Here is an 18044-nt window from a genome sequence, read left to right as displayed (position 1 = left end):
CCGAACCACCCAATATAAAGACGGTTTTCAGTGCTGGTTATCCAGTTGCAGAAACGACCCCATAGGCTTGTACTTTCGCGTCTCTCTAAAATTGCAGTCATGGTAAGATCTTGGTTTATTCAATTTTTAAGGACTCCCAAGCACACGTATTAACTATAACTAGAAATGAGATAGATAATAGAAGACTTGTTATTTAACAGTATAGCATGACTTATATGTCAATGTCAACCAATCTCAACAGAACAGACAGATATCTATCTTATCTATCTACGACTAAATACACCAAATATCTACGACTAAATACATCAAAATTTGTAAATGAAATGAATTAAATTTGTAAATGAAGTGAATTAAAATAGAAAAGTAGAAAAGAAAGATTTATTTTTCTATTTTCCGTATGGGTTGCCCGGGACTCGAACCCGGAACTAGTCGGATGGAGTAGATAATTTTTCCTTGTTACAATAGAGGAAAAAATCCCTCCCCAAACCGTGCTTGCATTTTTCATTGCACACGACTTTCCCTATGTATACATATAAAAAAACATCCCGAGAAAAAAGAAGAAAGTATAAGAATTTTGACTACTCAGTTGATTCAACCACTACACTACTTACATGAGCATTTCAGAATGAGCATGAGCATTTCAGAATGAGAATTCGTGAATATTTTTTTCTCTTGATCTCTATATCTATAGATCATTTCTATTATATCTTCTATTTCTATTGTATTGTTTTATGCCTAATTTTATTATAAATTATTTACCAGGTCATTGATACGGATAATATCCAAATACCAAATACGTTCTCTATATGATCCATGTAAATAAAAAGAAGTTATTTTGGGAAGATCAAAGAAAGAACTTGTTCTTCTTCCGTAAAGAATTCTTCTAATAATCCCGAACTTAATCTTTGCAAAAAACTGCGTACTGTACTTTTATGTTTACGGGCCAAAGTTCTAGCACACGAAAGTCGAAGTATATACTTCATTCGATACAAACTCTGTTTTTTGAGGATCCACTATGATAGTGAGAAAGATTTCTACATATCCGGCCAAATCGATTAATAATATCACAATCTGATAAATCGGTCCAAATCGGCTTACTAATAGGATGCCCGGATACGGTACAAAATTTAGCTTTAGACAATGATCGAACAAGAGGAATAATTGGGACTATGGTATCAAATTTCTTAGTAAAAATATCCATTAGAAATGAATTCTCTAGCATTTGATTCCTTACCGCCGAAGAATTTATTAGTACACTTGAAAGATAACCCAGAAAATAGAAAGAATAGTTTGATAATTGGTTTATATGGATCCTGTACGGTTGAGACCAAAAATGAAAATAATATTGCCAGAAATTTACAAAGTGGCATTTCCATTTCTTCATCAGAAAATGAGTTCCCCTTGAACCCAGAATCGCTTTTCCTTGATATCGAACATAGTGCATGGAAGGATCTTTGAAGACCCATAAAGTCTTCTGAAAAAAATTTCGGCACACTACAAGATGTTCTATTTTTCCATAAAAATGTGTTCGTTCAAGAAAGGCTCCAAAAGATGTTAATCGTAAATAAGAAGATTGTTTACGAAGAAAAACTAATACAAATTCACATTCAGATACATAAGAATTATATAAGAACCAAAATAGTCTTTTATTTTCTTTTGAAAAAACATAAATAGATTTCTTCGGAGTAATGAGACTATTCCAATTATAATATTCGTAGAGAAAGAACCGCAATAAATGCAAAGAGGGAACATCCTGGATACAGGATTGAAGGATTTGGACAGGATTTCCATATGGATGGGACTGAGGTATTAGTATATCTGACAGATAATTTAAATGCGATAATTTATCCTCTAAAAAAGGAAATATTGAATGAATAGATTGTAAATTATGAGATTTTGGTATTTTTTTTTCTTCAAGGGAAGATACTAATTGCAGCGAGAATGGAATTTCCACAATGACTGCAAAACCTTCTGATATCATCTGAGAAAAAAAATGGGAATAAAAATAATTGTTGTGCCCAACGAATCGATTTTGGTAAGAATCATTAACCGAATAAATCAAATAATTTTGTTGATACATTCGAATAATTAAACGTTTCACAAGTACTGAACTAAATTTATTGCCATAACCCCCAAAATTCACGGGTTCATAAAAAATTGAACTATTTAAACCCTGATCATAAGCAAATACGTAAATATACTCCTGAAAAGAAGTGGATATAGAAAGTATTGTTGCCGAGATCTATCTTTTTCTAAATATCCTTGTAATTCTTCCATTTACATTTCCACTTGAAGCAGGGGTAGGAGGCATTTATTGGGTTATCAAATGATACATAGTGCAATATGGTCAAAACAGGGTATTTTGTATTCTATATGTATATAGAATACAATAGTAATAAAAATATATACCCCGAAAAGGAAACAGGGAGTCCAATCAATAGATCTTTTTATTCTCTTTTTCTATCGAATTGGTTTATCTTCGTTGTTTATCTTCGTTATAATTACAAGAGGATAACAAACCCTTTATTTTTGCAACCCGATCGCTCTTTTGACTTTGGAATTTATTCTCTTTATCAGTATACTGTTTCTTCTACACATCCGTTTCTAATCCATAATAAAGAATAGTTAGGATTTATTAAAAAAAAAGGAAAAAGAATCAATGGTCCACCCACAGGAGAACTCACCCTTTCCCGTATAAGGCACTAATCTATTTTTAACGTCTAATTAGATCGGGTAATCGTTCAATTCAAATTAAGAACATAAGCTCGTTGCTTTTTGTTTTACCAAAATTGGAACCATAGGCTCTATCCATTTATTCACTAGACCCAACTGTAAATGTGAATTTGTTTTGTCCCCTTCCCTTCCAAAAATTTTTATTTTTGTAGCGATCCAGTAAGGATAAACTAAAAGTTCCACTTTCATTTGAATTTGTAATTTTTTAATAAAATATTTAATAAAATAAGAAATTTTTTTTATTACGACATGCTACTTTTTCCATTCATTACCCTTGAGGATCAGTCGTGGTCTTATAGACTCTACCAATAGTCTGGACGAATTTGTTGCTTCATCAAAATGTGTAAAAGATCATAGTCGCACTTAAAAGCCGAGTACTCTACCGTTGAGTTAGCAACCCGAATAAAATAAAATAAATAGGATATGTAGATACGATAAAATGAAAAATCCATTAAATTGCACTGCACGACCCCATCAAAACATTGAACTAATAATAAATAAAAAAATATTTTATGTTTTATGATCGATTATACAAAATAAATAGAAAATGTACAGATCATATTTAAAAACACCAGATTCCTAAAAGAGATGCTAAAATTGTGACAGACCTACCAGTTTTTTATCAATTTTTTATTTTTGTTAAGTTAAATTCCAAAATACGTCTTATATGACAGTAAACCCAACAATGCAAAACCCATTATTTGAGTAAAAGTGAAGTTAAAACCCAATATGGGGTCTGGATAAAGAGATTTATTTATCTATGATCAATTAATTTATCTATGATCAATTATATTTGTTCGATACACCATTGTCAATATGAATGCAATGTTGAGAAAACAAATAACAAATAAAGTAAATAAAATAAGGATTTGTATTGGGTTGGCACAACATAAATAAGAAATTTTGATGGAAAAAAAATAAGGAAAAGATAAAGAAAAAATCTCGGGTTTACTCAATCAATAGAGGTACAATAAGCAAGATTAATCCCTTGTTTGTTGGTGGATTCCTATAACAAGAAAAAAGTAAATTTAAGTATGAATAGAGCAAGAAAAGGGAAAATTTTAGGTAAAAAATTGTAAGTAAAAAATTATACAAAGATAGATTTTATATTAATCATCTCCCCCCTTTTTTATTAATTTTGTTGTTTTTTCTTTTAATTAACTCGAGGTTTTTTCTTTAAAAAATTCTGCCTTACTTAAAATATCATAAACAGTTCCTGTAGGTTGAGCGCCCTTTTCAAGGAAATATAGAATAGCGGGAACGTTTAAATAAGTTTGATTCTTTATCGGATCATAAAAACCCACTTTTCGAAAATCTCTTCCTTCTCTTCGGGATCGAACATCAATTGCAACGATTCGATAGATGGCTCATTGGATAGATGTACATAAACAATCCCCCCCCAGAAACGTATAGGAGGTTTTTCTCCTCATACGGCTCGAGCTCGAGAAAAAATTATTTTTATTTCGGTATATCTTTCTGTATATAATATCAAATAGTAAACACAAAATAATGACTCAAATCATAGTCTAATTCATTATTATTATTTTGTTCTTCCTAAAAAAAAAAAAAAAAAATAAATTTCATTCGTACTCATAACTCAAGTTGGGTAATTCTGACAGAATTCGAAGGGAAATCCTTAGACATTTCTTGAGCCGTCTCTAACCTCTTTTGTTTGTCTCATCTCGAATCTATTTTTATTCCTAATTCTGATCCAATTTTTGAGACAATTGAAAATAGTGTTTCCTTGTTTCGGAATCCTTTATCTTTGCTTTGTAAAATCATTGGGTTTAGACATTACTTCGGTGATCCTTACTCCTTTCAAAAGGGCAGCAACATACCTTTTGTTTTTTTTATTTCTTTCTATAGAAATAGAATACCCATAGAAATAGAATACGAAGAATTGATTCCTCTGTGATACACTTTTTTTTGATCGAAATAGTTTTATCAATTCCGATTATTTTATATTTTAAGGATATACTTACAAAGCTGGTCTAACTTATTGATTGATTGGCACTAACCCTAGATTCTTCCCCTTGATAAATGAATCAATCCTTTCCGCTCGAGCTCCATCATGTACTATCAACCTAAGAAAAATTAGATTCCTAATGGAACAGAACAAACTATGTCGAGCCAAGAGCATCTTCATTTGTATAGAAAATGGTGGATGTAAAAATCCACAGCGGATCATGTCCTTCAAGTCGCACGTTGCTTTCTACCACATCGTTTCAAACGAAGTTTTACCATAACATTCCTCTAATTTAGAATTCAATTTAATTTCAAACCGCAATGGAATTGATTTAATATGTAATCATGAATAGTCATTGGCTCGATGGGAACAACGGGAACTATATAATAGTCTATACTTTATACCTATGGATAGATAAGTATTCTATGGATAGATAAGTATTGTATTTATCCGGAGAAAGCTCAGCAAGGATCCAATTTCTTTAACTCGATATTCTATCATATGAATGAAACGTATTTCTAAGAAAGATGTTTGCTTAAGACTTATTTACTTTACATCTCCAACAGATTGTTCGGGACGATCAATCATGAAATGCAGAATCTATTTTTCTAGAACAAAAAAACTATAAACCTCAAATCCTTTAATTTAATATATTTCCAATCCCGGAAAAAAATAAATTATTAGTCAAATAAACTGTTCCAATGACCAAAAAACAAAAAGGTCGTAAGTTTCTAGATACTATTGATTTATCATATTTCTTCGAGTACCAACCAAGAGTTCATAAAAAAATGTTTTAAAAATCTCCGACTTCAACATCATGACTGGAACTATGTTTTCTAGTCATGACTAAACTGGATCTCTAATTCAATCACCAAGTCGACGCAATCACAATGAGTAGCTAAAAATTTTTAGCAGATATTTCATTCCCTAAGGAGACATAAATTTTACCATGTTCAATTGAATTATCAATTGGTTTTCTTTTAACCAAAGAAGTAAATTGATAATCTAGTTTATCTATTTTCATGAGTATGAAATAGAAAAGGTCTCATGTACGGCAACATTAAGATCCTTATTCTTTCTTTCATCTGAAAGAAAGAATCTGAATATTGTTACTGGGGGTAATCATGGATATTTTTAAAATCAAAGATCCCCTTCCACAAATTCTTTTCACTTAAGTGAAAGGCCATTGTTATTGAAATACAACAACATTGTTATTGAAATACAACAACATTGTTATTGAAATACAACAATATAATAACAATACACAATATATATCATACATATAGGCATAGCGTAGGCCTTGTTTATTTTAGTTTATATAGATTTTGTTTTACTTCAGGTTCAACAATTTTTCCATCAATTCCATAAAATCAAGTTAAAATATATGGAATATCAAAATTTCCCCCCAATCGCTACGTTACATTGATTTACAATTATTTTCATTTGAGGCATCTAAGATATAAGATAGAAAGAAATGGAATTCAGACAATTTTTATCCTATTTTTTCCCACGCCACAGCACAGCTTTAGAAGTTTTAAAACCAGTGATGAAATTAGTACGACAAACTCCCTACTCTTTAGTCTTCACATAGAATGTGAAATTGGGATACCCTATTTTTGACTTTAGGCTTTGTGTGGAAGGGAATAGAGATGCTTTTGTTTCACGCTTCAATTCGGAATGCATCATGTGAGAATTATAATTCATATTTAGAATTCATATTTCATGAATATGGGACATAATGAATATAACAATAGTACGAGCATATTATGAATGTGAATGATAGACCCCAAATTTCTCTTTTTTTTATTCAAAAAAACTTCCACCTGTATTTGACACTTTATTATGCTTGTGATAAATCAAATGGATTCTAAGAATCCATTCTAAGAATTCATTCTAAGAATTCAGAACAAAAGACATTCTAAGAATTCAGAACAAAAGAAAAGGTTGTTCTCTTTAAGATTTTTCCGTTTTATGTGGGATACAATGTGATCCCATCTTTTGTTTCTGATGGAAACGATCTGGGACGGAAGGATTCGAACCTCCGAATAACGGGACCAAAACCCGCTGCCTTACCGCTTGGCCACGCCCCATTTTTCCTGTTTGGCACTAGTCAAGACTATTATTAGAATTAGTTATTCGTCAATCCCCCCCCCCAAAAAAATACATAATACATAATAAAAACATATGGGGTATTTTGTTTGTTGCTAGGATTCAACACATGTAGATTAGATATAGAATCAAAAAAGTTAATTGATCATTACATAGAATTCAATTAAGATAATGTATGAAAGTAGAATTCCTTGTATTCTCATTTGAGAATGGAAGGAAGGATTTTTGATTTGGGAGAGTTCAAAAAAAAAGAAGGATTTTTTGACTTGCCTTTTTCATTTTTCCCTTATAAAAATAACTCAATCAAAATAAAATTATCTAATCTACAAGAACGAAATGTTTGTTATGTTTAATATCTTTAGCTTAATCTGTATCTGTCTTAATTCTGTCCTTTATTCGAATAGTTTTTTCTTTGCCAAATTGCCTGAAGCTTATGCCGTTTTCAATCCAATCGTAGATGTGATGCCTGTCATACCTGTTCTCTTTTTTCTCTTAGCCTTTGTTTGGCAAGCTGCTGTAAGTTTTCGATAAAATCCTTAATACTTTGCCAAATCCATTCATGATTTATTCGACAAAAAAAATTATAAAAATGGATAAGATCGGCTAAGTCTTACATTAGAATTATAAACCCTCGATTAAAAAATGGAAATTCTTGTATATTGAGTAACCGCGGAGATGAATTTTGATCAGTTTATTTACTCGTTCTGACCTTTCAGTGAGTAAGGAGTTTATTAGGTCTAGGTCCCCTACAATACCTAATTGTCGATATGACAAGAAAATTTTTGTGAGGAAGGAATAAAAATCTTATTACAAAGAAATTCGTAAAAGTGACTTTCTTTTTCTTTTCAAATCAAAAAACTCCATTTTGGGGGGTATGATGTCAAATCAAACAAAATAGTATATGTGGTAAAAAGAAAAAATAGGTAATCTATTCCCTTTTTCTAAAATGATCTTATCTTGGAGATTGTGTAATGCTTACTCTCAAACTCTTTGTTTACACAGTAGTGATATTCTTTGTTTCTCTCTTCATCTTCGGATTCTTATCTAATGATCCGGGACGTAATCCTGGACGTGAGGAATAAAAAAAAATTGAGTTTTCTTTGTTTTTCTAATTTTTTCTTATTATTTTATCTATTCCATATATTCACTTTACCTATAAAAAAATAAAGGAATCGAAATTCCTTCGAAATCGAAAGTATCAAGTAATCAGAGCGGGCGGAGAGAGAGGGATTCGAACCCTCGGTACGAATAACTCGTACAACGGATTAGCAATCCGCCGCTTTAGTCCACTCAGCCATCTCTCCCAATTTAAATAAAATTGAAATTTCAATAAAATTTCAAATGAAATTGAAATTAACTATTTCAATTTAAATTGAAATTAAATAAAAAAAGAAAAGAAAATAATAAAAAAGAAAAAATTTTTAATTTTTAAGATATTAATTATTAAGTTTAAGAAAGACATTAATATAATATTTTTTATTAAGAAAGATATTAAACATTATAATTTAAGAAAGATATTAAACATTATAATTATAACATTATCATTAGAAATATGAAACATTCTATTAAAATTTCTAATTATAGAATAGATTTCATTACAGATGAAATAAAAAAAAAATAAAAAGTGAATAATTAAAAATTAAAATTATTAATAAATTCTAATCTAAATTTAAAGGTTAAAGGAATTGAAATTTTATTTTCAATTAAAGTAAAGAAAAAACAAATTAAAGGTTTTTTTTATGTAATAAAAAATTTCTTAAATATTATAATATTAAATATTATAATATTATATTATAAGTAATTTTATAAGTAATTGTATATTATAAGTAATTATATAATTAAGTAATTAATAATATTATATTATAATAATATTATATTATAAGTAATTATATAATTAAGTAATTATATAATTATAATTATATAATTATATTTATATTAAGTTAAGTTAATTTTAATAATTTAAGTAATGTAATTATATAAGTAATTATATAATTATATTTATATTTAAGTTAATTTACATTTACGTAATTTAATTTAAGTTTCATTTAAGTAAGTTAAGAGTAAGTCAAGAACGAATTTGATCAAGAATTCCATTTAGATAAGATTCGAAACAGGTATCTCCAATAGAAAGAAAACCTTACTTCTTTAATTTTGTACGAAAGGTTTATTCTCCCGGCCTGGTCCTAGTTAAGTACTGGCCGGGCCAGTACCTCTTTTTTTGTCCAGCTTCAATGACCCCTTCAGACAGACTGAGAATGCCAGCAATCCAGCAAAGGAAAAGTATAAGTATAACTTTATACTGTTTTTTAAATTTATATATGTTATTTAGAAAAGCTTTGTGCTCTTCGCCTTTTAAGTCCCTGGCTGGCGGGACTAAATATGTGTCAACGTTATAATTTTAATGCTATCTTGATTGCGTCTCACTCCCTTGTTCGACAAATAGTCCATTCATATACAATAATGTATATGTAGCGGGTATAGTTTAGTGGTAAAAGTGTGATTCGTTCTATTAACAACTTAAAAAGTTAAGGGGTCTCTCGGTTTTTTGCATACTCCGATCAAAAACTTTATTTCTTAAAAGGGTTTAATCCTTTACCTCTCAATAGCATATTTGAGGAAGAACATACATTCTCACGATTTGTATCCAAAGTCCAATTAGAAATTCTATTTTCGAAATTGAATAAGAAAATTGGATTATGTATATGGAGTCGTGAAACATAATTTTTTTTGAATTGGATCAATTCTTCCAATCGAATGAGTATGAATAAAGGATCTATGGATGAAGATACAAAAGTTTATTTCCAATCGTAACTAGATCTTAAATTTTGGTGTTGTAAAAGGGAAATTGAAGCCAAACAAGCTAGAAAAGGGTGGTTTTGGTTTACTAGAACCATCAGCATATTGTTTCAGCTCGGTGGAAACCAAATTCTTTTCCTCGGGATCCTGCGAGTGGAAATAGGGAACGAAGTAACTAGACTAGACGGATTTGGTATAATCCCTCTCCTCTAGAGGGATCATCTAGTAAGCGAGTAGTTTGGGATACATTCAGACAGAAAGGCTGACATAGATGTTATGGATCTAATTTTCTCTAGGAATACATCAATCTTCCATAAAGGAGCCGAATGAAATCAAAATTTCACGTTCGGTTTTGAATTAGAGACGTTAAAAGTGATCAAGCAACGTCGACTATAACCCCTAGCCTTCCAAGCTAACGATGCGGGTTCGATTCCCGCTACCCGCTCCATATTTCTTATTATGTATTATACATCTTATTATGTTATGTATTATACATCTTATTATGTATTATACATACATGCACCATCAATTTAGATATGCATTCTTTTTTATTCCCTAAAATATTTTCCGTGTAATTTGATTTTTTATCCGAACAAAAGAAAGTAAGAATACAAAAAAATAAAATAGGAATGAAAAGCGTCCATTGTCTAATGGATAGGACAGAGGTCTTCTAAACCTTTGGTATAGGTTCAAATCCTATTGGACGCAATTTATTTCCATCTATTTTTAAAATGGCTATACTTTTTAAAAATGGCTATACTAAGAAACCCTTTTTGAATCATTCGAATCAGAACTATTTCTCAATGATTACTCTTGTACTAAGAATAGAATATACCAAGAATAGAATAAAAGTAAGAAATTTATGTTTGTTCCTGAAGTAAAAACAGTTCGATCTGTTCTTGAATAGCTTCCTTCAAAAGAAATTCTACTTCCTCGGTGAATGTCTTGGTAGAAGATATAATTTCTTGAAATTTAGGTTTATTGTTTTTTAAGTAGCTACGTAACTGACTGAGAAATTTCTTTACCTGTCCAATTTCTAGCGGATCAAGATATCCATTCGCTCCGGTATAAATAGTAGCTATCTGTTCTTCCACTGCGAGAGGGTCTGATTGGGATTGTTTAAGCAACTCGCGTAATCGTTGACCTCTTGCCAATTGATTCTGAGTAGCTTTATCGAGATCAGAAGCGAATTGTGCAAAGGCTTCTAACTCTGTGAATTGCGCTAGTTCCAATTTTGATTTGCCGGCTACTTGTTTCATGGCTTTAATTTGAGCTGCGGATCCTACTCTGGAAACGGAAATACCCACATTAATAGCAGGTCGGATTCCAGCATTGAATAGATCGGCAGATAAGAATATTTGTCCATCTGTAATGGAAATTACATTAGTAGGAATATAAGCTGAAACGTCTCCAGATTGAGTCTCAACTATCGGTAAAGCGGTCATACTTCCTTCACCTAAACTAGAATTTGATTTAGCGGCTCTTTCCAAAAGTCGTGAATGCAAATAAAAAACATCTCCTGGATAAGCTTCACGACCGGGAGGTCTTCTTAATAGAAGAGACATTTGGCGATAAGCTTGTGCCTGTTTGGAGAGATCATCATAAATTATTAAAGTATGTTGTCCACGATACATAAAAAACTCAGCCAGAGCCGCTCCCGTATAAGGAGCGAGGTATTGTAATGTAGCAGGTGAATCCGCCGTTTCGGCTACCACAATAGTATATTCCATCGCCCCCTTTTCCCGGAAAGTAGTCACTACCTGAGCCACAGAAGATGCTTTTTGACCAATAGCTACATAAACACATATTACATTTTGACCTTTTTGATTGAGAATCGTATCTGTGGCTACGGCTGTTTTGCCGGTCTGTCTGTCCCCAATAATTAATTCTCGCTGACCGCGTCCTATAGGGATCATCGAATCAATGGCAATAAGCCCCGTTTGAAGAGGCTCATATACAGAACGTCTAGAAATAATACCTGGGGCAGGAGATTCAATTAACCGAGATTCAGAAGCTGAAATTTCACCTCTCCCATCAATAGGTTTAGCCAGAGCATTTATAACACGACCCAAATAACCCTCACTCACAGGTATCTGAGCAATTCGTCCTGTTGCTTTTACGGAACTTCCCTCTTGTATCATCAAACCATCACCCATTAATACAACGCCAACATTATTTGATTCCAAATTCAGAGCAATGCCTATTGTACCCTCTTGAAACTCTACTAATTCACCTGCCATTACTTCATCAAGACCATGAACACGAGCAATTCCGTCGCCTACTTGAAGTACGGTACCGGTATTCACAATCTTTATTTCTCTACTATATTGTTCAATACGCTCACGAATAATATTACTAATTTCGTCGGCTCGAAGGGTTACCATTAGTGTTTCTTTATTCTTTTTAGGAAGGAAAAGATAAAAATAATGCCTAAACTATAACTAAAAAAAGAAGGGCTAATCAGTTATTTCTTGCATGGCCCCGAGAATGCCAATATTAGCACGGATCGTACGGAAATGTAACTCGCTATTCAAGCAACTATTCAGAGTTCCTAGAGCTCCTTGTAAGGCTTGTTGGAAAACTCGTTGTCGGACCTGATTAATCGCTCTTTGTTGTTCAAACTGAAGGGTTTCATTTTTGTAATTTTCTAATTGTTCCAAACTATTACTAGTGGCATTAATCAAATTTTGTTTTTCTCGTTCTATTTCAGAGTATCCATTCATTCGATACTCATCTGCTTCCATTTCCACTTTACGTAAGCGAGCCCGGGCTCTTTCGAGCTGCTCAATGGCCCCTTTACGTAATTCTTCCGAATTTCGAATAGTATTCAAAATCCTCTGTTTTCGATTATCTAATAAATCATTTAATGAAAGTAGATTATCTTATCATTAATTTCAAAACTTCCATGATCTCTTCCCGAACCAAACATGAATCTTTCGATTCATTTGGCTCTCACGCTCAATTATTTATTTTATTTATGGTGTGGGTATTCCCATATCTTTTTTAATGTTTTATTTATGGTGTGGGTATTCCCATATCTTTTTTAATGTAATGAGCCTACCCTCTCTTTTCTGTTTGTATTCAAAGATGTCAAAACTGATACAAGACCAGAATATCAGGAGGACTCTTCCGACTAGACCAGACAAAAATCTAGAATTGTCAGCAAAGTTGTTTCTTTATTTGTATTTTATTTATATTTGTTTTGTATTTTATTTATCATTTTCATTTTTAGAATTCTATTTCATTTTTCATTTTAAAAAAATGAAAATAATAATTATTATATTTTTTATTTGTTTCTTCAAGTCCAAAAATTCCTCTTTTTTTATACATAGGTCGTCATTTCGGCATTAGATAAAAAAAGCAAAGTGCTCATTTTTCTAGTAAATGGTTCAAATTCTTTTATCGATATGAGTGTTCTATATCAAATCAAATAAATTACCAACTATTTTTTTTTTAACCATTTCGTTACTAACGTAGTGGTAGAAGTGGTAGAAAGAGTACCATGTTTTACCTGGACTTTAAACAATTTAGCTTTAACCATGTTAATGGTCTCACATTATTGGTTGATAGAGAATCAAAGTGGATTTACCAATAAGTCACGAAATGCTATGGTTCTTACATATGATTTCTTAATTTATTCAGAAGTAATTCGTCGAGATCGTGCACCTTTTTCCTATTTCTCCTATAAATACCATAAATAAAGTGCAGCTGGATGGATCCAACCTATTCTTGAAATACACAACTCGCACACACTCCCTTTCCAAAATAAATCAATACACCAAGCACTACACTTAGATTTATTGGATTTGTTGCTAAAATATCGGTATTAAACCCGAAACTCCCGGCGGATGGCCAGTGACCCAAGGAAACGAAAGAATCGATTACATTTTTCATATGCTCCCCTCTCTTATGGATAGGACTAACAAAGAACAGAGTTCTTTTTGTATCACTTCACTCGCCTTTTTTTGATCGATTTCTTTTTATTAATTTCATTTCCACTTTATTTAATGGCAATAGATTAAATCATTTGTTTGAAATTTATTATTTTTTAAGTTTTCAAGAAGTTTCCAATAAGATACTTTACTTAGGTCTTAGATCTCATATCAATTGATAACTATTTCGTTTGTTGAAACGCTTCGAACAATGAAAGTAAAAAAGTTTTCTATTGTACTAAGCTAAGGACAGAAAGGAAGAAAGCAAGCGAATCTGGTAATTCCTCATCCTCAAATCAGCCCTTCCTGGCGTATTGTCTCAACAAATAAGTAATTTATAAGTAAAGTGTAAATATAATTCGAAGAAGCAAAGGGCAATTCCAAGTTAAAGTTAATAAAATAAGAAAAAAGTATGTAAGGTACTTTTTTCTATTTATTTCTAGGATTAAACAAAAGGATTCGCAAATAAAAGCGCTAACGCCACGACCAGTCCGTAAATTGTTAAAGCTTCCATAAAAGCTAGACTAAGCAATAAAGTACCTCGTATTTTACCCTCTGCTTCTGGTTGTCTCGCAATACCTTCTACAGCTTGGCCTGCAGCAGTACCTTGACCAACTCCAGGTCCAATAGAAGCAAGCCCCACGGCCAATCCAGCAGCAATAACGGAAGCGGCAGAAATCAGTGGATTCATGGTAAGTTCCTCGCACAAAAAAAAAGAAATGGTTAATGATACAATCAACCAATGAATTATTACTCATTTTATCATTAAGATCCAGCGGTCCGAAGTAACTAAAAACTCCGAATTGAAATGATAATATTACTAAATTACTGAACTGAATCGTCACAACTATCTCGTTTTTACCCATAATGGAGTTTTTGTAAATCCATATGCATACAGTTCTAACTATTGTATTTCTTTGTTTCGAACCACTCTTTCATTTAATTCTTCGTTCTTTACTACACCATTCTTGAGTTCATCTCTTTGTTCATTCAATCCACAATCACAGACAAAATAGAAGGACTGATATTGAAATCCGTCTAAATGGAGTGTGACTAAATGCAGTGTGAGCTGCAATCAATATCAATCAAATTAATACCAATACAAATCAATATCAATATATCAATATGTAGTAATATAAAAGTATGTAGTAGTACCAATATCAATATATAGTAATAATTAATACTAATAATTATCGATAATATAATTATAAATGATTATATTAACTAATACTTAATTGATACTTAGATATTTTACATATGAATATTAATACTTATATTAATATTAACTATTAAACTAATTATTAATGTTAACTAATACTTATTTTATTACTTATATTTATTTACTTATATTTATTTATTTATTTATTATTATTTATTATTATATTTATTATATTATTATTATATTAATATTATTATTATATTATATTATCATTATAGGATTATATTATGTATAGGATTATATTTTATATTATGTATAGGATTATATTATGATTACAGAGTAGAAGTTATGATTATAAAAATAGTAATAGTATGTAATTAAGTAATAGCATGTAATTAAGTAATAGCATGTAATTATGTAATATAGTGATGTTATATAGGATGATAGGGATAGCCTTATATAACTAATGAATATCTAATGTCATTCTAATATGACATATATATTTGTTTCTTCCATAACGTAAACCACCCGCATTTTTTTTAGATTAAATCGGATTCTAGAATCATTCCTAGAAACATAGACGGGGTCCGAGCTTATAGACATTACATACATCTAGTATAACCTCCCCAACCCTTCTTTTTTTTTTTACAATTCTGTAATACCGTCCATCTTTTCTCCTAAAACTCTAAGTCATATAGTAATACGTTATTATGTTCCCCAACCAATTGGATTATCTTGAACCACGCATGAATTGGGATAAACTTACTTAATAATAATAATAATAAAAAATAATAATAAAAAGACTATTTTGAAAGCTAGTCAATGATGACCCTCCATGGATTCACCTATATAAGCCGCAGCTAACGTTGCAAAAATAAGAGCTTGAATACCACTTGTAAATAATCCAAGAAACATGACAGGTATAGGAACTACTGAAGGGACTAAAGAAACAAGAACGACAACTACTAATTCATCAGCCAATATATTCCCGAAAAGTCGAAAACTAAGAGATAAGGGTTTTGTGAAATCTTCTAGGATGTTAATTGGTAAAAGTATTGGAGTTGGTTGAATGTATTTCCCAAAATAACCCAATCCTTTTTTGCTAAGACCCGCATAAAAATATGCGACTGACGTGAGTAAAGCTAAAGCAACAGTAGTATTTATATCATTCGTGGGCGCAGCTAACTCCCCATGAGGTAACTGTATAATTTTCCAAGGTAAAAGAGCACCTGACCAGTTAGAAACAAAAATAAATAGGAACATAGTTCCAATAAAGGGAACCCAAGGACCATATTCTTCTCCAATCTGGGTTTTGCTCAAGTCTCGAATAAATTCAAGGACATATTCGAAGAAATTCTGACCGCCGGTCGGAATGGTTTGTGGATTCCGAACAGCTAGGATCACCGAACCTAATAAGATAGCAATTACTACCCAAGAAGTGATAAGTACTTGGGCATGGACTTGTAAACCTCCTATTTGCCAATAGAAATGTTGGCCTACTTCTACACCCGATATATCGTATAACCCCTTGAGTGTTTTAATGGAACATGGTATAACATTCATATGGTCCTCTAACAAAAATTGAACTTCAAAAAATAAATTATTTTGATTCAACCATCTCTTTCTCAACTCACCAACTTGAATCACTAATTGTATTCATCAATCGTATATTTAGGATATCAAGAAATTACATAGGATACCAAGAAATCACATAACATCATAACATATTATCAATATGCCCACATTTCCATTTTGTTTTTTCTTTTTTTTAATTCAAGAATAGTAACCGATCCAATAAATCTATAAAATCCCCAAATAATTAACTAATTATTCTTAATCATAATCAACGATTTCTTATATAGCTACAACGGCCCTCACAAATTGCGGATACTAATTTGTTAAGAACCAATCGGATTGAAGCTATAGCGTCATCATTGGCTGGGATCGAAATATCTGCGAGATCGGGGTCACAATTTGTATCGATTAAACAAATCGTCGGAATCCCTAAAATTACACATTCTCGAAGAGCCATATATTCTTCTTGCTGATCAACGATGATCACAATATCAGGCAATCCCGTCATATATTTGATACCGCCGAGATATGTTTGCAAGGCAGATAATTTTCTCTTCAACATTGCGGCATCTCTTTTGGGAAGACGGTTGAGTTTCCCCATCTTTTGTTCTGCTCTTAAATCCCTGAACTTTTGAAGTCTCGTTTCCGTAGTAGACCAATTCGTTAACATACCACCGAGCCATTTTTTATTAACATAATGACACCGGGCCCTTATTGCAGCTGATGCTACTGAATCCGCTGCTTTATTTTTGGTACCAACAATTAAGAAGTTTTTTCCCCTACTTGCTGCATCAAAAACTAAATCACAGGCTTCTGATAAAAAACGAGCCGTTCTAGTGAGATTTGTAATATGAATACCTTTACGCTTTGCAGAGATGTAAGGGGCCATTCTAGGATTCCATTTCTTAGTACCATGACCAAAATGAACTCCGGCCTCCATCATCTCTTCCAAATTGATGTTCCAATATCTTCTTGTCATTTTTCCCCACACTTCCTTTTTGTTTTTTCTTTTTTATTTTTTTAACAAAGAGACGAGGTACTTTGAAATAAATAATTGTTCCGATGGAACCTTCTACCGGGAATTAACCGTTGATACACGGTACAAACCATTAATGTCTTTTAATTACTTATTTTTTTTTTACCAAATCAATACTCGGACCAGATAGTTAAGTTAAAAGACAGATAGTTAAAAGTGAAAAGATAGTTAAAGTAAAAGAATCTGCTCTTAGGAATCATGAAATCGCGTAAACGATTGTTCTGATGTCTCATGGAAATGGGACGTAAGAACAAAATAATTCTCTATGGTGTAACAAAATATCTCTCATTTCCAAATCGAATAGATTCTTTCTTTTGATTTCCAAATAAATGTTCTTGTCTTGCCTTGAACGGTGCACTAATTTTTTGAATCCGGTACCAACGGGTATAATCCCACCCAGAACAACGTTCTCTTTCAGGCCTTTCAACCAATCAATACGACCTCGTAGAGCAGCTTTTGCTAAAACTCGAGCGGTTTCTTGAAAACTTGCTTCGGATATGAAACTTTGAGTATTCAAAGATGCCCTCGTTATTCCCAATAGGATTGCCCGATAAGAGATCGCTTCGTCCAAAGCGCGCCCCGCTCGTTCCGCTCGCAACAATCCGATTAATTCCCCAGGTGAAAAAACATTAGACATTCCATCTTCTGAAACCAACACTTTTGATGTTACTTGACGTACAATAATCTCTATATGTCTATTATGGATCTGTACCCCCTGGGATCGATAAACCTTTTGGA

General features: G+C 31.9%; 2 protein-coding genes and 2 non-coding genes across 4 annotated transcripts; 1 reads left to right on the top strand and 3 right to left on the bottom strand.

The window, feature by feature from the left end:
• Positions 1-8024: 8024 nt before the first annotated feature.
• TRNAS-GCU (transfer RNA serine (anticodon GCU)) lies at positions 8025-8112 on the bottom strand. Its single transcript has one exon. It is a non-coding gene; the product is annotated as a tRNA-Ser (tRNA).
• Positions 8113-9271: 1159 nt separating this feature from the next.
• Positions 9272-14826, bottom strand: LOC135661330 (ATP synthase subunit alpha, chloroplastic). The gene has a single exon (XM_065176504.1). The coding sequence runs from the start codon at positions 11986-11988 to the stop codon at positions 10465-10467; it is 1524 nt and encodes a 507-aa protein (XP_065032576.1). The 5' UTR covers positions 11989-14826; the 3' UTR covers positions 9272-10464.
• Positions 10241-10312, top strand: TRNAR-UCU (transfer RNA arginine (anticodon UCU)). Its single transcript has one exon. It is a non-coding gene; the product is annotated as a tRNA-Arg (tRNA).
• Positions 12348-16926, bottom strand: LOC135661331 (ATP synthase subunit a, chloroplastic). Its single transcript, XM_065176505.1, has one exon. The coding sequence runs from the start codon at positions 16256-16258 to the stop codon at positions 15515-15517; it is 744 nt and encodes a 247-aa protein (XP_065032577.1). The 5' UTR covers positions 16259-16926; the 3' UTR covers positions 12348-15514.
• Between the last annotated feature and the right edge of the window lie 1118 nt (positions 16927-18044).

Source organism: Musa acuminata, unplaced genomic scaffold (assembly GCF_036884655.1).
Source record: "Musa acuminata AAA Group cultivar baxijiao unplaced genomic scaffold, Cavendish_Baxijiao_AAA HiC_scaffold_535, whole genome shotgun sequence".
Taxonomy (NCBI): domain Eukaryota; kingdom Viridiplantae; phylum Streptophyta; class Magnoliopsida; order Zingiberales; family Musaceae; genus Musa; species Musa acuminata.
This window is presented reverse-complemented; position numbering and strand designations above follow the sequence as displayed.

Excerpts from the sequence above, each read along its gene's own strand:
- LOC135661330 (XM_065176504.1), bottom strand. The coding sequence starts at position 11,988 with ATGGTAACCCTTCGAGCCGACGAAATTAGTAATATTATTCGTGAGCGT.
- LOC135661331 (XM_065176505.1), bottom strand. The coding sequence starts at position 16,258 with ATGAATGTTATACCATGTTCCATTAAAACACTCAAGGGGTTATACGAT.